Below are 21,753 nucleotides of genomic sequence, written 5' to 3' on the forward strand. Positions count from 1 at the left end.
CTGGAGTCCCGCGGCCGCTCAGTAGTCCCGCGGGCCGCTCGCTGAGGGAGCTCGGGGCGGGGAGCGCGCTCGTACTGCCGTTTAGGGGGAGGGGGCGCCTGCTGCGCCCGGGCGTCCACTTTGGGGTGTCCCAGGCCGGCTTGGAGGATCCCTGAACGCGCCCGCTTGCTCAGCCTTTCCCGGCGCCCTCGAGGGCGCCCCGGGAGCGGCCGGCTCTGAGCGAAGTTGTTTCTCGCGGCAGGAGGGCGCCCCGGGAGCCCCCAGCTCCCCGACCCCGCGTCTAAGCGTTACATGTCCCCCGAGAGGGGCAGATAAGCATCTCCGGCTGTGAACTTGTTCCTGGACGGAGCCCCGGACGCAGCGAGTCGGCGAGAGAAGCTGCCAGGCGCCCCGTCAGCTTCCAGAAAGTTTGTCTTCCAGGAGTCGGGTGCGGGGTCCCGGGGCCGCCCCCGGCGCGGACCCCCGCCACCCAGCATGGGACCTCGGTAATGGAAGCCCCGGAACAGACTTCCCCGCGCCGGCTGCGTGTTTGTTCGAGGGTCTAAAGTCCCAGAGGATGACCTAGCACTTCAGACAGCCCAGCCGGCCTCCCAGGGCCCCGAGGACGAGCCGCTCCTGGCCGCCAGGCCCGGGCGCACCCCACCTCCCCGCCCCAGGCCGCACGGGCTTGGGTTTCCTACAGACGTTTGTTTTCCAAGAAGGGTGTTTTCGTTGTTGCTTTGTGTTGACTTTGAGGGGTGAGAGGACGAAGGGCTGGGCGCCGGACTCGGCCCTGGTGCAGCATGGATGTGGTGGACCCCCAGCAGCTGGGCATGTTCACGGAGGGCGAGTTGATGTCCGTGGGCATGGACACCTTCATCCACCGCATCGACTCCACCGAGGTCATCTACCAGCCGCGCCGCAAGCGCGCCAAACTCATTGGCAAGTACCTGATGGGGGACCTGCTGGGGGAGGGCTCGTATGGCAAGGTGAAGGAGGTGCTGGACTCGGAGACGCTGTGCCGACGGGCCGTCAAGATCCTTAAGAAGAAAAAGCTTCGGCGGATCCCCAACGGGGAGGCCAACGTCAAGAAGTAAGTGCAGCGGGGCACTGGGCTTCTCCCTGCCTCCCTCCCTGCGTCCACCTCACCTCCCTTCTTCCTGCCTCCCTCTTTCCGTCTCCACCTGCCTTCCGCCCTTTCTCCTTTCATTAGTCCCTTCCTTTTTTTCTGCCTGTCTTTCTCGCGCTGCTTTACCTTCATGTCCCTAACTTCCTTTTTTTCTGCCTTCTGCCCTCCCTCCTTCCCTTCCTTCCTCCCCTTAAATCCTCCAGCTAGGGACGGTGTTACTGGAGACCCGCACACTTCCGCTCGTGTCGGGCCACCCGCCGGGGTGTGTATGTGTGTGTGTCCGTGTTGGTTTGCGCTCTGCTGAGAGCGCCTGGAAGTCAGCACCAGCTGCGGGGCTCCCTCCTCCGGAACCCGCTGGCCTGGCGGAATGCGGTGTGTTTACCCTGTAAGAGGGAAGCCTTGTCGCTGCCAAAAAGAGCTGTTTGCACCAGCTTATCGGGCAGCAGGAGGGGACCGGGCCCTGCCCAGCGGCTCGGGGCGGGGCCGTGACCCGGAGTCCCTGACAGGCCCCGATTTGGCACCGGGAATGGAACCGCGGAGGGCACAGCCCTGCTCAGCCCCGCCTCCCAGCCCGGGGCTGGACAGCGGAGTGGCCGCGCCCCGGCCACGCCCCCGCCCCTCTGCTATCAGGTGCTGGCAGATGAGGCGCCGGGACTCCGCCCCCTTCCGCCCGCACCTGCTCCTGGGAACGTCCCCAGGCTTTTCTGACTTGTTGGAGGTGGGAAGAGGTTTGCGCCTGACTGGGCTTGCTTTGGGGAGAGCTGGCTGGGGAGTCCGTAGCTAACGAAACTTCCAGAGTTACCTCTCCCGGAGTCAAAACCAAACCCTTTGCTTGTGGCCACCTCAAGTGTGCAGAGTGGAACCGCTCTGCCTAGGATTCTCACGGGTGATTGTTTGGAAGTACTTGAACCTCCACCCTTTCGCTGAATGGCAGTGCACGTTGACTGTCTGTACAGCCCGGGTTTCACGTGACCAGCCAGGAAGGGTTTGGGGCAGCCTTTCAGAGTCATGGCCTGTGAAGTGATGACCCTGGTGGGAGGCGTGGCATGCGTCCTGGCTGCAGTCGCTCCCCGTGTTTCTTCCCTCATCTGTGAGAGGAGCTCTGCTGGGTTATTCAGGACCACCACCTTGGAGCCCTTTGGGCTAGGGGTGGGGACAGCATGTGGGGTCTGCTGTGCCCTACCTGCAGTCTGCTTATGGCCACCCCTGTGTCTTTAACTAGGAGGCAGGAATCCAACACAGGTACTGGCTCCTGTGTGTGTGGGTTCAACCTCCCAGACACCTGGGAGGAGTCTGCAACCCCTTTGGCTGATGATGGTGGGAGCATCAGGGACTTGCCCTGGGCTGTCTTGTATTGTCAGGAGTAGTGCTGGCTGCATCCTGAGTGTTCACATCCCTTGTGTACCCTTGGTCTCAGCTCTGTTAGGGTGTCACCATCTAATTGGCAGCTTCCAAGAGGGACTCAGTGTCACCCCTACCCCCCACACACACCCTGCTGATCTTAGTCCCTCATCAGGCCCCTGTCGTGATCCTGTGCCTCATGTGGTGGGAAGGCTGAGGGGCTGTGGGGGTGAGTGCAACCCACTGTGCTGCTCCTGAAACCCACCTCTCAGCATGCAAGCCCTGGTGATGCGGCCAGTGAGACCCTTTGGGCAAAAACCCCCAGTGCCAAGGGTATCGCGGGTGTCCTGCTGCAGCCACAGGCAGGCCCCGCGTGAGGTCATATGCCTGGGAGCCGTGGCTGGGGACAGTTCACTTGAGTGGAGGTGCCATTCAGGATGCACCAGGCGCGTGCTGACGAGTTCATCACCCACACCCACTGTCAGGACAGAGGAGGTTCCAGAAACTTGCTGTGCTCAGGGAAGATGCCAGTGGCCACTACCTGCTTGGTCACAGGACCCTGGGGTCTGGAGAACCTGGACCATGTACAGTCTGAGCCACCTGGTTTCCTGAAGGACCAGCAGATTCCCACCCGGCCTGAATGGAGCCATGGTGCTGACGGGCAGGAGGCTGCATCCTGGCCCCCACTGGGCGTTGTTGGCTATGAGGGGCCATCCTCACTGGAGGAGGAGCTGCAGCCCAGGACGGTGCAGTGATTGGTGGAATCCTGTCCTCAGCCTCCAGGACCAGCTCAGAGCTGCGCCTGGCTTCCAGCTGGAGGACTTGGCGTGGAAGGGGCCCACCTCCGGGATCCCCCTCAGGGAGTTCCGCCCCCGAGGACTCTGGTCTTGCCTGCAGAGTATGGCCTGGGGAGCCGAGGTTGGCTGTGAGCTTAGACCCTCCGTGCCACCTCCCTCATCCCTGTGGCCGCAGCACCTGCCTGGACGAGCAGAGCATCCTGAGGTCGCGTGGAGAAGGGCGTCTGTTCCAAGCCTGGACTCGGGCTTCCTGGCAGCCTCTCCGCCAGCCTGCGGGAAGAAAGGCCCCTTTGTCCAAAAGAAGCTTAATAAACTCGCGCGATGCTTTCTTCTCATGAAGCAGACAGGCCTTCCAGACAGGCCTCCGGAGTCCCGCCTGTCAGTTCAGAGTGCAAGCTTCTCCAACTGCAGTGACGTCGGGACCTTTGCCAGGGGGGCCTAGAGTGGGCAAGGGTCCCAGCCCAGGCCTGGAGTCACTCATCCCACTTCAGTCTTCCTTGGCTGGAGTCTTGTGGAGTCTGTCCCCGCCATTAAAAAGCAACGTGTTTTGTTGTACCAGTGGGAGGTCTCGAGAAGTTTAGGGAAAGGCCATGCCCTGTGACCCTAGCACTGAGGCACCCTGCCATGTTGCCCCCGAGTCTCTTCCTGGGTTTTGCTGAAGGGTCCAGGCGCTTTGTAATGAAATGTGAAGCTTTCCACGAGGACCCTCTCAAGTCCACTGGGCAAGCTGTGTCTGAAGCAGGCTGTGGTGTGCGCACAAATGCTTAGATAGGCTGGGTGTCCAACAAGCAGCCTCCTGTGCCGTCTTGGGGTCTGCTGCCAGTGTCCTCTGCTCCCCTGGGCCAATGGGAACGACTGTGTGCCAGGTCATACCCTCTTCAGGGTCAGGACCAGCCGTTGTCGGTCACCCCCTGAGAGGAGAGTGCAGGCCGCCTCCCTGACCTGAGATCCAGCCCCAGCCCCCGGCCCCCAGCCCTGGTCCCATCGGGACCAGTGTTGTGAGTCCACGTCTGTCTTGCAGAGAGACGGCAGGAGAGAGGATGCTTGTGGCTGCTGGTGTTTACGAGGGGCTTGCCTCACTGGGACTGCCTGGGCCGTCAGGGCCCCTTCCAGCTTAGGCATGAGAGTCAGCGGCCCTCAAGTCAGGAGCTGGGGTGATGGTCCTGGCTCTGGCCCCCTTATGAGCATGAACCCGAGCCTCAGCTCTTCACCTGGTGGAGACCAGCGAGGACCGAGGTTGGGTCTGTCACAGTCAGGCAGGGCAGCTGGGGTTGCAGCTGATGGTGTCACGATGCCCCAGGCAAGCGGATGGGCCTCAGAGACGCTGCGCTGGGCGCAGGACTCTCGCTTGTCCTGGGGAACCCCATCCCAGCTGCTGTCTGCTGCGTCCACCCCCTGCCGGGCTGGATCTCCACGTTCTTTACCAGCTTGTGGGAGACACAGCTCACACAGGCCACACTTGACCTGCGTCGGTATGGTCACAGTGAAGTGTGGCGTGGTTAGCACCACTGTCAAGTCCAAGACTTTCTTCCATCCTCTTACAGAAACCCCATGCCCTGAGCAGTGACTCCCCCGCCCCTGCCCCACCATCTCCTAACCCACTCTGTCTCTGTGGCTCTGCCTGTCCCAGACATTTCACAGAAGTGGGCTCTGACGCTCTGTGGCCTCTTGGGTCTGGTTCTCTTACTGAGTACCATGTTGTTGAGGTTCATCCATGTTGTAGCGTGTGGCCACACTTTGTTCATCTTCAGGGCTGAGTGATACCATGGTCCGGATGGGCTCCATTGGAGTTGTCCATCAGCTCTTGGTGGACCCGAGTTGTCACCACTCTTCTGGCTTGTGTACACGGTCGCTGGGGACGCCTGTGCACAGGTTCGGTGTTGAACTGGACTATTAATGCATTCCCTCTTGGGACTGCCTCTCCGTGTTCCACAGAAACCCTAGCAGAGACGAGGGCCAGGAGGCCATGCTAGGCTCCAAGTCCGAGCAGGGTGGCTCCCTGACTGCCCTGGGGGCAGCTCCTCCATGGCAGAGGGCAGTGTGGTCAGGTGGGGTGGCCTACAGCCCAGGCCCTGCTCCCTCTCCCTGGCATCCCCGGCAGCCGGCTGCTCTCTGACCGTGTGTAGCCTGATCGATGTAAATGGCCCGGTTCACACTGCAGAGCCGCCTCAGGTCCGTCACCAAATGGGCAGCTGGCCCCTCTGCCCTGGGCCGCACTCACTGGATGGAGCCGTGGGCGGCCGTGCCACTGCCCCTTTCAGAAGCGCTCCTGGCAATGTCTCCTCTCCTCCACATAGTTCGCAGCTCTCGTCCTCTTCCCCCGGCCAGAGATGAGAGGCTCTGAAAGCAGGACGTGGTGCCAAATCCCTGGAGCTGCATGACTTGGGACTTGTGCCCCTGTGCACCTCCTCCCCCGGCCAGGACACCCTGCACACCCAGCTCTAGCTTGCAGACCTCCTGTCCTCATCCCCACCTTTCCAAAAAACCAAACTCCCTGCCACTGACTTGACTCCAACTCACAGCAGCCCCCACTGGCTTTTTGAGGCGGTAAGCTTCATGGAAGTAGATTGCCTCATCTTCCTTCCATGGAGTGGCTGGTGGGTTTGAACCGCCGACCTTCTGGTTAGCAGTCAAATGCCTTAGGCACTGCACCACCAGGGCTCCCTGTCCCCACTGTTGGGTGTGTGTGATTTCTGTTTCCAGCTCGTCATGGCTTTGCCAGCGTACTCGGTGTGCGGATGTGGGGTGCCGGGGCTCGTGCTGTGAGCGCACGGACAAGCCTCGGCCCTTGGGGTTTGCCGCAGTTGTCCTGACTGGAGCAAGGGACTGGAGGGCGGGCACCACTGGTGGCGTTTGGGTGGAATTCCCCAGTGCTGTGGTCTTGCGGAGAGAGTGGACGTTTAGTGATGGGTCCTTCTTGGAGGCGGGGTGAAGGAGAGCAGACCCACAACGTGTGAGGATGTTGGTGTCACCCGGGCCACATTCCTGCCAGTCATGGCCTGGGGTGCTGACTGATCACAGGGTTCCCTCCCGGCTTTGCCACACTGGGTCCTCTGCCCTGTACTCTGGTGCTGAATCTGGTTTTGATGCAGTCTTGTTTGTGGTAGTCGGGCTTTAAATCCACTGTGTGGTCTTGTTTGTGGTCGGCTGGGGGCCTGAATCCGCTGTTCGGTCTTATTTGCAGTCACAAGGGCTTGACCCTGCTGTGCAGTGTCGTTCGCCGTCACAGGGATTTGAATCTGCTGTATGGTGTTTGCGGTCATGGGGGTTGTGAATCTACTGTGTGTTATTGCTGATGGTCGTGGGGTTTTGAACCAACCCACTGTGTGGTGATGCTCACAGTCATGGAGATTTTGAACCTCTTGTGTGCTGTTGTTCACGGTTGTGGGGGTTTTGAATCTACTGTGTGTTGTTCACGGTCACAGGGGTTTTGAATCCACCGTGTGGTGGTGGGGAGCTCTGGTGGCATAGTGCCTAAGGTAGCTGACTACTAACCAGAAGGCTGGCGGTTCAAACCCATCAGCCACTCCTCGGAAGGATGGTTGGGCAATCTATTTCCATAGACACACTGCCTCAGAAATCCAAGGAGGGGTCGCTTTGAGTCGGGTCCGACTCCATGGTACATAACAACAACAATGTGTGATGGTGTTCGAGGTTGGCAGAGGTTTGAAATGTACCTGGGGTGCCCTGCTTTCGTGGTTGACAGGTGCCATACTGACCCTGCAGGCTGACCTTGGCCCTTGGCCCTGCGTCAGGTGGGACTCACTTGGACCCCAGTTAGCAGCTTCATGGACAGGTGTGGGGGCCCAGGAGGGGCTTGGGGGGCTGGCTGCGCCGCCAGGGGTGGGGGCTTCTCCTCGAGCAGGTCAGACGCCCTGGACTGTTGCCGTCTGATGTTGGGCTCTGAGCTGGAAGTCCTGGGGAACCAGGATGGGCGTCACGGGGCGCACAGTGCTTGCTGAGGGGAGGCTGCACCCCCAAGTGCTGCCTTCCTCCCCTTCCTCCTCCTCAGGGCCTGGGGGCTGGCCGTGCACAGTGCAGGGCTGGATAGCCAGCCGGCTGTGGGAGGTGCCACGTAGCTGGCCAGAGCTCAGTGTGCGGGTGCTGAAGAGCCTGCCGGGGATCCCCTCCACCCCTGGGCCCAGCACCGGCTCTGCAGTGGCTCCTCGGGGCTGGCTCGAGCTTGCTGGCTGAGGGATACTTAGAGGCCATGGCAGTTCTGCTGGGAGGGGGCAGCATGGGGTGAACTCGGAGCACCTCTGTCCCCCAGGAGACCCCAACAGACTGTTTCAGTGACCTTGTCTGATGGGATGGCACCAGCCGGGGCTGGGCATGCATGGGTGCTGGGTGGGTGCGGTATATCACTCACACAGATGGTGAATTGGGTTAGTCCAGCCGGCCCCTTGGGCAACCCTGCTGCCTGCCCGCCGGGCTGTGAGTGCCAGGCTCCAGGCCAGTGCCATAAATAGCCATGCCAGGCCCTGCCGGGAGTCGGAGCTCCGGACATGTGTTTACCCAGGAGAATAGAAGGCAACCCAACCTAGCGAGAGAGGGTGGGGCTACAGGGGTAAGCCTGCGGACCGTGGGCAGCTCTGTGTCGGGGTCTTTCTGGGGTGGGCCATGTTCTCAGTCCAGCCTGCCTCTACAGCCTTCCCTTCATCCTCCTCCCCCTGCCCAACTGGCTTTCCCTGTGTCTCTCAGGTCCCTCCCGTTGCTCCTCCGTCACCCTCGTCCTGGGGACTGGCCTTAGAGCGCACTCTTGCAGCCCTGTGATGGCCTGGAGCAGGCCCTGGGAACACGGGAGTAATGTACAGAGGTTGGGGGCAGTGAGGAGAGCGTCCTGGAAGGGGCGGACTTTCTCAGAGCCTGGGCTATGGAAAGACAGGAACCTGGGTCTGGGGGGCATCGGGCACGCTGGGTGGCCCAGCTGTGGTGGCCGTACCCACGTGGACGAAGGCTCCAGGTGGCTGAACGGGCAGCTGTGTCTCTGAGCGGAGCTGAGTGGATTCTTTGAGTCAGCTGGGAGCAGGGCTGGGGGTTTGAGCCAGGGGGCTGGTGAGCTGAGCCTCGGCAGATGTGTGGCCCCTGGGTCTACCTGTGGCAGTGCTGACGCCTGCCCCATCCCTGTAGGGAGATCCAGCTTCTGCGGCGGCTGCGGCACCGAAACGTCATCCAGCTGGTGGACGTGCTGTGCAATGAGGAGAAGCAGAAGATATATCCTTGCACATGCGTGTGTGCACGCATGCACGTGTGTGCGCGTCTGTGGAGGGCACGGGCTGTGCAACAGGAGACGCAGAAGATGCACGTGAGCATGTGTGTGCATATGTGTGCATGGAAGGGCCCTGGGCTGTGCACTGAAAAAGCAGGAGATACACATGCATGTGTGTGAGCACGTGTGCATGTGTGTGTGCATGCTCATGTGGAGGCCCGGGTCTGTGTGGTGAGGAGAAGCAGGAGATAGACGTGCATGTGTGTGTGTGTGCACGTGTGCATGCGTGCGTGTGTGGAGGCCCTGGACTGTGTGGTGAGGTGAAGCAAGACATACATGTGCCTGGGGTGGCTGGTCACTGATCTGCGGCGTGGATTTGGGTCAGATCCCGCTCCTCAGGGTGCCCCCTGTTCCCTGCCCTGTGCTGGCCTTGGCCCAGCTGGTACAAACTGTCGTGGTCCCCTTGACGTGTGCACGTATATGGTGATGGAGTACTGCGTGTGCGGCATGCAGGAGATGCTGGACAGTGTGCCCGAGAAGAGGTTCCCCGTGTGCCAGGCCCATGGGTGAGTTGGTGGCTTGGCTGTACTTCCCTAGCCTGGCCTTGCACTGGTGGGAGCGTTGTCCCTGGCAGCCACACATCCAGGCCTGAGGGGCTGGTCCAGGGAGTCTTGTGTTCAGACAGCTGATTGTCACTGAAAGGGAGGCTCGTGTGTTTTACACCTCATATTCTTTGGGAGCTGTGCATGGGCCCTGCATCTGTGGGCTGTGGGGACCTGTGGGCTCCCTCATCTACCCTCTAGCACCTCTGCCCCCTTCGAAGCTGTTGGGGTTAGGTAACCTCTGGGTCCTTGGGCCCTCAAGATGCCCTGTTGGAGCCTGTGCCACCCACCACTCAGCTGAGCCTCCCGCTGCAACCAGAAGCTGGCCCGGGCCTGGTGGGTCCAGCCCACCTTCACAGCCTGCCTTGAGCTGGGGTGGAGCTGGGCCCCGGGAGCCCTAGGCCAGTGCCTGCCTCCCAACAGGTACTTCTGCCAGCTCATTGATGGGCTGGAATACCTGCACAGCCAGGGCATCGTGCACAAGGACATCAAGCCTGGGAACCTGCTGCTCACCACCAGCGGCACGCTCAAGATCTCCGACCTGGGCGTGGCCGAGGTGGGGCTGCGCAGGGTAGAGCGCGGGGTGTGGGGCCCTGCGCGGGACAGGCTGTGGGACACGGGGCAGGGCCTGCACGGGGTCAGGGGGGTGGGGTCCCGTGTAGGGCAGGGGATGCGGGACATGGGGTGGGGCCCTGCATGGGGCAGAAGCCATAGGTCATGAGGGTGTGGGGGCCAAAGGGCACCGGGATGTGGCGTCCTGGGTATGTCAGGGGATACTGGGCACAGGGTGTAAGGCCCTGTGCAGGGCAGGGACCGTGGGGCATGGAGGTGTGGAACACTGTGCGGGGCGGGAGACGTGGGCCCTGCACAGAGCAAAGAAGTATGGGGCCTGTGTGGTATAAGGGGCCTACCTGGTGCACTCACTGGGTCACTGCCCCCCTCCCCAGGCCCTGCACCCGTTTGCTGAGGACGACACGTGCCGCACCAGCCAGGGCTCACCAGCCTTCCAGCCTCCTGAGATCGCCAATGGCCTGGACACCTTCTCTGGCTTCAAGGTGGACATCTGGTCGGCGGGGGTCACGCTGTAAGTACTCAGGGCCGCTAGACTGCAGCCCCACCCCCCGCAGCCCTCCACGTCGCACCCTGGGTTCTGCTCTTACCCAGGGCCTCATCCGGGCCCCAGCCTGTGCCCCATGCATACTCATTGTTGACCATCTCGTCCTCTGTGCACAGCTACAACATCACAACAGGCCTGTACCCTTTCGAAGGGGATAATATCTACAAGTTATTTGAGAACATCGGCAAGGGCGACTACACGATCCCGAGTGACTGCGGCCCGCCTCTGGCCGACCTGCTGAGAGGTGGGTGGCCCTCCGCCCACAGCCTCACCTCCCCGCGGGGGCCAGGACAGGCCTGGCGGGTCGGGGTGTGTGGGGCAGTGCCTGCCACAGGACGAGGGGACGGGGTTGGCCCTGGGTATTCAGGACAGTCTGAGGCCCCGCTGCATCTGTCTTCCCCCAGGGCCAGGGGCCCAAGAAGCGCTGGGTCCCACATGCAGAGCCCCTCACTCCTTCCTCAGCCTGGCTTGAGGGGCTGCAGGGACCTCAGCAAAGCTATCAGCAGGTGGAGTCTGCTCCCATACTGTGCAAGGGTCGGGGGATCCTGGGGTGGCGGGTGGACCTGGGCAGTGCCAGGAAGGAGCCTGGACAGGATCTGGCTCCCACCCACCCGCACGGACCCTTGCACTCCTGCTTTCACCACTTCCTGTAGCCCCTCATTCGAGCCTGGGGAGAGTGTGCCCTGCAGCGGGTTTTGGAGCCACCCCCACCCACCCTCGTTACTGTGCCTTGCTGGGTCTCTGGAGGTGGCCACAGGGCAGCTGCGCCTCCCCTGGCTGTGTTTCGTAAGTGGCCCAGCAGGTGGTGCTATTGTCTGCTCAGGCACGTCTTCCCCTGGGTGTTCGTGGTCATCACAGTGATCCACCACATCCCTTGGGGGTCTGGGGCCCTAAATGGGACGCTCTCCACCCACAGGGTGGCTGGCATCCACTCACAGGGCCTTCACCCCAGCTGTTGGTGTCACAAGGGACAGCAGTCACCAGCCAGGAATGGCAGGTCATGCCCTTCGGGTTCAGTGCTCAGAGCCACAGGCCTGCTTGTGCCTGCTCAGTTCTGGGTTTGCTGGGTGCCCAGGTCCGCCATGCCCCGTGCAGCGTGTGGCCAGGACCCCTGCTCTCCCCAGCGCTGCACATGAGCAGGAAGACTTGCTCAGGGCCTCCGAACGTCATCTGAACGTCAGCAGGCCCTCCTGCCCCGTTGTCTCGCCTGTGCTCCTCCACCTGTCCGCCAAGTGTGTCGCTCACACTCCCGTCTCTGTACATGCCATGCCCCCATTGAAAGCTCTTGATCTTGTGATGTTAGGATTGTCTGCCAGAGGCGTACTTGGGGGCCAGCTGTCACAGCCATAATCAGAGGTAACTGGTGACCGTGTCGAGAACACGTCTCGTTTTCTGAGTTCATTAATATGAAGTAGACCTGGACACAGCGCCTCTGGTGGTAGCAGTGTGAGGTGATCTGTGTCTGCAGGGTGTGGGCAGGGGTCCCCTGGGCTCAGCCTGAGGCCTGCATGGTCCTGGGCAGAGCTATGCTCCTCTGCTCACGGGGAGCCCAGCTCAGCCTCTGTGTGATCCTGCCTTCTGGCTCCACCACAGCCTCTCAAGACTGTGGGATTCACAGTGTCATGCACAGTTCTCACGGCCTGGGGACTGCCTTGTCCTCCCCACTGACCTGGCCGCTTTGGGCTGGATGCTCCATGCCCCCAGGCTGCCCCGATGGGGAGGCCGAGGTGGGGGCTGCTGCCCTCTCCACAGTGGTGTCGGGCAATACCATGGGGTGTGAAGCGCCTGCTGCCGAGGGTGCTTTGGGCCGTGGCCGTGGTGGCTGGGCTGTCGCCAGAATGGCCAGTCTCGGAGCAGAGCTGTGAAAATGGCACGGCCTCAGACCACCTCGTCTGAGTCGAGGACAGGATCACTCAGCTCGGAGCGCATGCTTACACGGCAGAGAAGTCGTGGCTCTGCTCCCCAGCATCATTACCAGCTTGGCGGCAGCTGTCCCGCCCCCAGCTCTGTGACCACTGGGCTCCCTGACCCACTGCGGGGGCAGCACAGAGCTCACAGGGCATGCTCAGGGTGGTGGGGTTCGTAAGGGAGGTAATAGGCTACAGTTCAGGATCAGGATCAACTGGGAAGTAACAGGAGCGACTCAGGAGACAGCTCTTCTCTCGGGACAGCTGCTCAGCCTGCAGGCACGCTCCCTCCCGGCTCTCATCCTTGGTCCTGCCCTGCTCAGGCCGGTGCCAGAAAGCTTGCTAGCTCCACAGACAAGTGTTGTGGGCACCCCACTCTGGCAGGAAGCAGCCTACCCACAGGCCCTCAGCGCTCTCACTCCAAGGACCTGCACCCCCTCTATAGCTGACGCGTCGGCTGGGGAGCCTGCTCTGTCGCCTTGCGCCTGTCTCCTGGCTCTGCCTCTGTGGTTTCTCTGTGGCTGCTGCACCTGACTGTCTTGGCCCATGGCCGGCGTTACACCTTTCTGTGCCCTAGCACCTGGGAGGCTCTCTACATAGAGACCCTTGCTTTGAAAAGCGTGCTTGTCTTCTGCCTTTTCTTGATGATAGTGTGGTCCCCTTCCGGCTTCTGGGATTGGTCATCTTGAGTGCACAGGGATGGCAGAGCTGACCCATCCCCTTGTTAGGGTTCCATACACCTTTTTTGCAGTCCCAGCACGTGGGAGTCACGTGACTGTAGAGCATGTGTTTTCTGCAGCATTTTTGCATCCGTGTAGGCTTTGCATGCCTGTCAACTCCTGGCTGTCCTGTCCTGACGGAGCACAGGTACTCAGGTCTGTGACGGACGGGTGCGCGGGTACGATGCCAGTTGCCATCCAGTCGACGGTGACTCACGGCGACCCTACGTATGCTTTGTGGGGTCAGCAGTGACTGACTGCTTGGAAGCCTGTTGGCAGGCCTTGGTGTTAGGGCACCTCCAGTCATTCAGTTCTCAGCCGAGCCTTGGACCCGTGTGCACCACTGGGGGCTCTGTACCCAGGACTGCGGGGCTCCCACACAGCTGGGAGGCAACCCTTGGGTCCAGGGGCTTCTTCCAGCTTGTTGTAAACTCGCTGGTGACGTCCTCTGGGTCGCGACTTCTCTTTGTGGCCGGCTGTGGGCCTGTGCAGTCCGCCCAGGGCTTCTCTCTTCTCAGCCGTCGAGCGCTGATTGTTCTTGTCACCATCCGGTCGATGCAATCTCACGAGGGCCCCGTGTGTGCGAGGCAGAGCTGCTCCCAGGGCTCCTGCGGCCTGGAGGGAGCGCATCACCAGGCCTGTCCGCCAAGGCGCCTCTGGGTAAAGGGAGCGTTTTTCTAGGATTTGTCCATTGTGTGTCACTTTGAAAAGCATGGCATAAACTTGGTCCCCACAGCTATGTTTCTCACGAACATGGCAGGGTTTCTCCTAACGGCCCCTGCCCATCACAGACGGGTCTGTGTCGCAGGTGTGGGTCTGCGTTGCAGGTGTGGGTCTGTCACAGGTTTGCAGTCCTCCTTGTTTACTAGTTCAGTTTCACCAGAATTTCTCAGTTTTGTCTGTCTATTCGAAGAGTAACCTTTGGCTTCAACCTCCTGGTTGGTTTTCTGTTTGCTCGTTTTTATTTTATATTCTTCTTTCTACTGTGTTTTGTTCTGTGTGGCTGTTCTTTTCCCACTTTCCTAAGTTATACACAAAACAAACAGCTAGTTGCCATCAAGTTGACCCTGAGTCATGACCTCATACAGGTCAGAACAGAGCTGGCTCCATGGTGTTTCAGTGGCTGATTGTTAGGGAGTCCCCAGGTCACAAACGTCCAGCTTACAGCTCCCGTTGCCCTTGAATGTTATGGAAATTTTCCTTCTCTTTGAAATGATTGAACCCCCCTACACGCAACAAATGCTTCATCACCGTTGATGTTGTTTGCTGTGCATACAGCTTTTACGTCTTTGAAAAGGCTTTGAGCCTCTTCTTGCACTTGAAGTCCGGCTAAGGAAGCATCCTCTGCCCCTGTTCACACTGACCATCAGTTCCAGGGTCTCGTTCAGCACCTGGGCCTGCCCGTGGGCGACTGGCCCTTATTCTCAGGTGCCGCTGGGTGGACCACAGCAGGCAGCCCTTCAGGAGCAGGCAGCCACGGGGACCCTTGGCGCCACCTCCCGCTCTCGTTTACAGGTGCGGAGCAGTAACTTGCAGCTTTCTGTTTTAGGACTATGATGGCTTCTCTGAGTCTTGCTTTCCCCTCACTCACAAATCCCGATCCATGCATAGTGTTTGTTATGAGTCTGTTGACTCGATTTTCTCATTTTTGTTTTTACCTTCTAATACTCACGAGTTATTTAGACACCTTTAAGTTCACACACATGGGAATTTGAAAGGTTACTGTTTGTTCTGTTCCAGGATTACTTGCTTTGAGGGAGACAGAATGATTTTAGTCTGGGAAATGCGCTGGCTTACATTTTTAAAATTTTAATTATTTAAAAATAATTTATTGTGTTTTTGGTGAAAGTTTGCACAGGCTATTAGATTTCCAGTTGATGATTTCTACACAAATTGTGCAGTTCTATTACATTTTCCATAACGTATCGACATGCTTTTTAATTGTGTTTTTAAAACCATTTATTGTGATTTGGCTGAAAGTTTCCACACCGCAGCTCACACACACTTTGTCTCAAGACACTGACTGCAATTCCCCGCAGTGGAGTCACCCGCCTTGCTTTGTGAGCTGACCTGTGGTCATTGCCTGTAAATGTGCAACTTGGGGAAGAGCTCCTTTCAGCCCGGTGTCCTGCTCTCTGTGCTGTGGGTGGAGCCTGCTAGTTGTGTTGATGAGTTACGCAGCGGTCCTGCCCGTCGGTGGTGTCCTCCTGGTTCTGTCTCTGTGTCTGAAGGCCGTGGGTCAGGTGCTCCACGTTTACAGCATGTGTGACTCCCGCTTCGCGTGTTCCCTCCGTGTCTTCAGTCTGCTCTGAACCCCCCATGGCAGCTGACCTCATGGCTTCAGTGCCCAGCATCCCTCTCGGGCTGTGGGAGTGTGTTCAGCCGACACACAGTCTTTCCCACGAAGGGGGCTCAGGAAAGGGTGTGCGTGACCTTGGCCCCACCGGGCAGGCAGTGGACTCTCGCGAGAGGGCAGGTGTGTGCCTGTCCTGCAGCCACAGCCCAGCACCTGTGAGCTCTTCATGGCCTGGGCAGACGGATGGACAGACGGATCGGTGGACAGGCAGCCACAGTGGGGCTTGGGGTCTGAGTGCCGTGTGTGACCTGCAGCATCTCTCCTCAGGGATGCTGGAGTACGAGCCGGCCCAGAGGCTGTCCATCCAGCAGATCCGGCAGCACAGGTGAGCGGGAAACGGGGGGGGGGGGGGGGTAGCGGGCACGTGGGCCTGGTGCTCAGCCCAGGAGCTGAAGAGGCCCCAGGTGGTAGGCTCCTGGAAAGTGCTAGCTCTGCTGCCGGCTGGGGGTCCCGTTCCAGGCCCCCGAGCCGGCTCCACTGCTGGCTCAGGTGTGGCCATGGGGCCTGCCTGGCCTGCATGGCCCTGGCGGCTCTCAGGCAGCCTGCCTTCCCACAGTCCCTGTCTGCCAGGCTGTCCCCCAGGGCTCCATGGTCGCAGGCTGCTGCGTGGCCTGCACTCACTGTGCCCTGTATGGAGCTGGCGTGCCTGGCCTGAGCTGTCCCTGCTCCCATCCCTGTGGCGGTGGCCCAGGCTGCATGCTACCTGGCCTGACCGTGCTCCTCCCCCACAGTTGGTTCCGGAAGAAGCACCCGCCCACTGAGGGGCTGGTGCCCATCCCCCCCAGCCCAGACACCAAGGACCGGTGGCGTAGCATGACAGTGGTGCCCTACCTCGAGGACTTGCACGGCTGTGCCGGCGATGCTGAGGACGAGGGCCTCTTTGACATCGAGGACGACATCATCTACACTCAGGACTTCACAGTACCCGGTGAGGCCTGGCCCGGGCTGGGGGCGCCGACAGGCTGGCTCTGCTATGCCCTCCTCCCTGCGTCCCCTCCACGCTGTCCTCCCAGCTCCACACTGTGTCCCTCCCTAGACAGCTTCCTGGCATCTGCCCTCCCCACCGTGCCCGACCACACTCCTACCCTCTCCACATGTGTCTCCACCCAGGACCCTCTCTGATGACCTGTCCCCTAAGGGCCCTCCCCTGAGGAAGCCTCCTCTAAAGCTTCCCTACCTTGGCCAGTGGCCTGTGTGGAGCCCTGATGGTTGGTGGTGCTTAGCAAGCCCTGTGCCCTTGGGCAGCCTCAGGTGGCACCCTGGGCCATTCCCTTGCAGACCCTTAGCTGCAGGGGGACGGGGAAAGCCTCCAGGGTGCAGTGGGCCAGTGAGCGGGAGTCTCAGGGTCCCAGGGGACCCCCACTCTGGCCACCCTGACACCCTCCCACCTTCTTCCCCAGGTGATGAGGCGGAGGCTGAGGCAGGGCTTAGCGAGGAGACGGGCTCGCAGCACAGCGAGGGTTCCTGCCTTTCGGGAGAGGACACAGGCAGAGCCTAGTTCCCGAGGATACACTCAGGGCCGTGGTGTAGTGGCCACCACTGCCCACCCACGGCCCCGCATCCTGCCAGGCAGGAAGTGCCTGCCCTGGGTCCAGCCCCGAGGCAGTGTCCCCTGAGGGGCGGGACATGGCAACCCCCAGCCCGGAAGTGTTGAGGTTTTGCTCTGTGGGGGGGCTGTGTCTCAGGCTGAGTGTCATAAAAGCTTTTGCCCTGCTGTTCCTACCGCCATTGCTGCGTGTCTGGGTTAACACGTCCCACCCGACCCCCACTTACACCGCTGCTTCCCTCCTGTTGGTCCAGGGAGGCTCTTTAAAGGGAAAACGTGCTGTGTGCTGACAGCCTGGAAGGAGCAGGTGGGTTTGGACCTGGGGCTGCAGACGCCACGGCAGCAGAAGGGCAGAGGCCTCTTGTGGCCAGTTGAGGGCTGTGGATACTGGAGGCGTCTCAGAGCCTAGCCTGCCTGTGGGGAGCCCGCCCTTCACCTCAGTTCAGAAACTGGGCACTTAGCCCAGCAGGCGTGGGTGCACACTCAGCTCTGGCCCTGGGAAAGGGGGTGCTACAGGCTTGAGGGAATCAGACCCGAGAGGGAAAGCCGAGGCAGCTGCTGTGGGGTTGCCTGCGACTTGCGGTGCCCCGTGTGTCGCGGGAGGCACCTCGGGGTGCGGTCCAGCCCTACGACAGTACCCGACTGGGTTCAATGTTTGGGCTCTGAGCCTGAGGGTGTCTCGCAGGCATCAGTCCAGGCAGGGGCTTCTGCACCGCTCTGCCCGGTGTGCACTTGGGGGCCCTCACTACTCCCAGGTGGCCCCAATGCTCAGAGCAGCTGGCTCCCTTTCCTTGGGCATGGCACAAGCTGTCAGGAGTGGGGGCAGCCCCCCAGCGAAGCAGCCCTGGTGCGTTCTCCCCACACCCCAGCCTGTGCCAATGTGTCTCTTTCTCTGCTGCCTCATGTCTTGGCTGTTCGTGGATCTGACCCTAAACCCTGTGCCCCTTTGGAGATGGTCCACGTGCTCGAGCCCTGAGGTGCCAGGAATGGCTTTTGTGTCCACGTCTTGTGGATGGACTGGGTGGTCTCCACACATTCGCTTGGGTTCCCATGGTCCCCATGAGGCTGAGCAAGGCAGGGTCAGTCTCCTAAGACTTCCCCAGAGGGAACACTGACCACGTTGCCCCCGAGGCCCCAGTCAGCACAGTTGCTCTGGACTTGAGGCTCCTTTTGTGAGAAGTGGCCTTGGTGTGACCTGTGGGCCTCCCGTGCCCGTGGCAGATGACCCCTCAGATAGTGGGACCGGCCTCAAGCTGCTCCCCACACACAAACGGAGGAGGCAGAGCTGGGCAGCCAGAACTGGTTTGGCTCACTGCTTGGACCTGCTGGCCTCACTGTGCCTCAGGCTTCTGGTGGCCCCCTGGAGGGTGGCCAGGGCATGGAGACAGCTGCCCTTCTGAGGAGCAGGCCTCCTGGGGCTCCCGGTGGATGGCCAGGGGACACATCTCAGAGCCTGAAGAAACCCTTGACTTAGGCTGAGTGTTTGGGCCTGGACCTGCCCCCTTGCCAGGCCCCCCGTGGGGGTGGGTGCGACAAGTGGCACTGTGGGGATAGCACGATGGGGTGCAAGTCACTGTGAGGGGCAGCGGGTCAGGAGGGCCACGACTGGAGGCATCGGGGGCCGCGTGGGGCCATGTGGGTCCTCCGAGGACGAACTCCTCCAGGGCTTCGCAGAGCCGCCCTTGCCCCACGCACTGCCCTGTGCGTGCACCCTGCACGGTTCCCACGTGTGCGAGCCATGAGGGACAGACACCCAGGCCTAAAAATAAAGCCTGGCACCCCGTTACCAAGGTGTCCTTTCATAACCATCAACTTCCTGTGCAGAAGGGGGTTGCCAGCCGCAGCTCGTGTCAGCATGGGCTGAGTCAGGCTCGTCCCTGCTTCCAGGCCAAGGCTGCTCTGCTCCGGGGGCTCCCACGTGTGCAATGTGGACTTGTAGGTCCTCTGGCAGCTTCGTGGGTGCCTGGCCTGTTTCCAGCACTGCCAATGGCTGTCAATAACTGAGCCGGCCTCAGCACGGGGGAAGGAAGTGGCTCTGCTCCCTGCGTGCCTTTCTTGTGCCCCCTGCCCTAGACTGGTGGCACTGGGCATGGGTCCCCTACAGGCAAGTGGCTGTGGTTTCCTTCCACCTAGTAACTACCTGCTGCCCCTGTCAGTCCCCTCACAGGAGAGCCGTGGCCTGCGTCCACAGGGCCTGTGAGCCACAGCCGTACAGGCAAGAGCTGGAGCCTGGGGACCCTGTCCTGCACCTCTGGGGGGGGGGGCGGGCGGCCCTCACGGAGGGCTAGGGGAAGGTGCCGTGGACAGTGTGATGGGGGCATGCGGCTCCAGCTCTCCTGGATGCCCTCTGTCTCTGCTCAGGCCAGGACCCCCAGATGGTGGGGTGTTTCCAGTGTGGTAGGGAGGTGGCATTCACGGGGGCTGGGGCCTGTCAGTGTGGTGGAGGCATGGATGCCCCCGGCCTGGACAGGTCGCTGCATCCCCAGGGGCTGCAGTTGGCCCAGCCCCTGCTCATGCTCACGCCCCTCGCTGTCTCCTTCCCAGGACAGGTTCCAGAGGAGGAGGCAGGTCAGAACGGACAGAGCCGGGGCCTGCCTAAGGCCGTGTGCATGAATGGCACCGAAGTGGCCCAGCCAGGCCCCAAGTCAAAAGCCGAACGCCGTGCCAGCGCCGCCTCCAATCCTGCCCGCCGGGCCTGCTCCGCCAGCAGCAAGATCCGCCGGCTGTCAGCCTGCAAGCAGCAGTGAGGACACCCCCTGCAGGTGGGCAGCGTCCCAGCCCAGCCCACAGCCTCGTCCCTCACGACCCCACAGCCGGTGCTGATGACAGCAGAGGTTGGAGCAGGGGGCCGAGAGGTCACGTTCTGCAGGGTGCAGCCACCCAGGCTGTCTGCAACCCCAAGTGGGCCATGCTGTGGAGGGGTCCCCTGTATCCCCCACGCCCAGCTCAGCCGCTCCAACGCTGTCCTGCAGGAGCCCCCGGGGGACAGTGGAGCTTCCTCCCCTAGCACATCCCAAGCTATTCCCAGGACAGGTTCCTTGGGGCTCAGCCTGGCAGCCTAGGCACAGGGCCAGAGGACCAGGGCCAGCAGGGATGGCTCTGCTGCCTGCCAGGGTCCACCGGAGGCTCCTCAGGCCTTGGGGTGCTGAGTCCTGTCACCTACTCGGGGCGTGGGCTGGGGGCTGGTCTGCCTGCACCACCTACTGGGCTCCGTGTGTCTGCTCACACACATGCACAGGTGCCCAAAGCACTGCTTTTCAGCCTGTGCCCAGCACCTGTCCTTGTCTCTAAGTGGGGCCCAAGCTGCCTTCACTCCGGGCGGTGAATGCCACCTTTGCCCACCCCTCTGGACGCCTGCCCACTGCACAGGGCCGGGGACTGGGGTGACGTGGCTCCCATATGGGCAGGCCAGGCCTGTAAGGTCACCTGTCTCCAGGGAGGCAGAGCCAGCTAGCAAGGGCCGCTGCTCGCTAGCCCAGAAGCAACCCATTTTTTGTCCTCCCTTCCACAGCCTATCTTCGAGGGCCCCTGGCCCTCCTCAGTCTTGCCACCAACTCCTGGCCTGCTGCCTGCCTGGGAAGGATGCCAGCATACCCTCCACTTTGGCCACTTCTTGGGGAGTCAGGCATGTCCTGGAGGGCCAGGGCAGGGGGACAGCAGGGACCAGGGACTAGCGACCCCCTGGACCATCTGCGCACAGCACCTCGCCATCGGACACGACTTCCTGTTGACTTTCGCGGTCCTCCCCAGGCGAGGGGAGAAGGGACAGGGCCCGGGCCAGAGGTGTTGGCCATAGGCGAAGCCATCGCGATGCACTTTACGTTTAGACTGCTGGTGTCCCCGCCCCACCCATTTTGTTTTTACTGCTATTCGTTAGAGCCACCCACAGCCAGTGATATGTTCAAACAGATCACAGCCCCACGACGCTGGTATGAAGACAGGCCTCCCATCCCCGCGATGCATGCCCAGCCGCCGAGGGAGCCAAGCGGCTACCTTTGGTTTTTGTTTGGTTGGTTCCTCTTTAATTTTTCTTTCTTTCTTTCTTTTTTGTAAGAAAAAAATAAAACAGGTGGATTTGAGCTGTGGTTGTGAGGGGTGCTTGGGTACTGCTGGGTGCCTTGTTCCCCATGGTGGGCCTTTCAGGTCTTGCACCTGATGGATGGTGGGGCATGGGCACACTCCACACCTGGGGTCCCTGTGTGCCTTGGCTGCTACTCTTGGTTGGCTGCAGGTGGCCTGGCTGGTCTGCACTTGGTCACATGGGGCCTGCCTGGCCCGTAGTCTCTCTGCGGAGCTCCTACCTCCCCAAAGGTCAACAGACCCCTCTCTGATCAGTTCTAGGACCCCACAGCTCCACAGCCAGTGGTGGCTGGTGACAAACCTGCTGACCCTCTCTTCACCCCTAAAAACCATTGTGCTCCTGGGTCCCCAGAAAAGACCGGAGCAGGCAAGAGTATGCAGTAAATATTTATAACCAACCAGAAAACAAAAACACAAAAACACCATGACCGAGGGTGCGCACCATGGGCACGAGGCTTGGCAGGGTGACCGTGGCGGCAAGGGCTGCCCCATCTTTTGGCAATAAATAAAGCTTGGGAAAACTTGAATTCTTGGCCATCTGGCTTTTTTTAACGTCCCTTTAAATACTATCGGTTTCCTTCCGGTTCCTTTGGATGATGCAGCTGCGGGGAGGGGCAGTCCATTCACATGCGGGGAGGGTACAGGGACGTGGACTGGGAGACAGTGAGATGGGAGGAGCCAGTCAGGGGCCCAGTGGAGGGGGGGGCCGGAGCGGCAGCAGCAGTGGTGGCAGCAGCACGGTTATTGCTCGGAGAGGGCATAGGTGGCCGCGCAGTGAGCGAAACTGCTCCTAAGGGCCAGCAGTGTGGCCTTGGGCCAGCCTCCTGGGGCCTGTTGCGCTCGCGCCTAGCCCAGGTGGTGCATGTGGACTGCTATTTTGAGAACCTCATTCAAGATCTTCCTTGAGACACCATTGGCTAGCGGGAGACTGTCCATGCGCCTTGGGACTCCCAACGTCTCTTCAGGGCGTA

At 61.0% G+C, this 21,753-nt stretch overlaps 1 protein-coding gene across 1 annotated transcript; it reads left to right on the forward strand.

Moving 5' to 3' along the window:
* Nucleotides 1–782: 782 nt before the first annotated feature.
* STK11 (serine/threonine kinase 11) lies at nt 783–19,449 on the forward strand. Its single transcript, XM_042782780.1, has 9 exons — nt 783–1,072; nt 8,377–8,458; nt 8,924–9,021; nt 9,481–9,613; nt 10,005–10,141; nt 10,291–10,418; nt 15,424–15,481; nt 15,888–16,084; nt 19,247–19,449. Exons 1-9 carry the CDS (start codon nt 783–785, stop codon nt 19,447–19,449), a joined length of 1,326 nt encoding a protein of 441 aa, XP_042638714.1.
* Nucleotides 19,450–21,753: the final 2,304 nt, after the last annotated feature.

This window comes from Orycteropus afer, unplaced genomic scaffold (assembly GCF_000298275.1).
Source record: "Orycteropus afer afer isolate SDZICR_OR568_19922 unplaced genomic scaffold, OryAfe1.0 scaffold00466, whole genome shotgun sequence".
Taxonomy (NCBI): domain Eukaryota; kingdom Metazoa; phylum Chordata; class Mammalia; order Tubulidentata; family Orycteropodidae; genus Orycteropus; species Orycteropus afer.

Coding starts and splice junctions, on each gene's coding strand:
- STK11 (XM_042782780.1), top strand. CDS start 783: ATGGATGTGGTGGACCCCCAGCAGCTGGGCATGTTCACGGAGGGCGAG. Junction 8,459..8,923: donor GCAATGAGGAGAAGCAGAAG/ATATATCCTTGC, acceptor GGTCCCCTTGAC/GTGTGCACGTATATGGTGAT. Junction 15,482..15,887: donor CAGCAGATCCGGCAGCACAG/GTGAGCGGGAAA, acceptor CCTCCCCCACAG/TTGGTTCCGGAAGAAGCACC.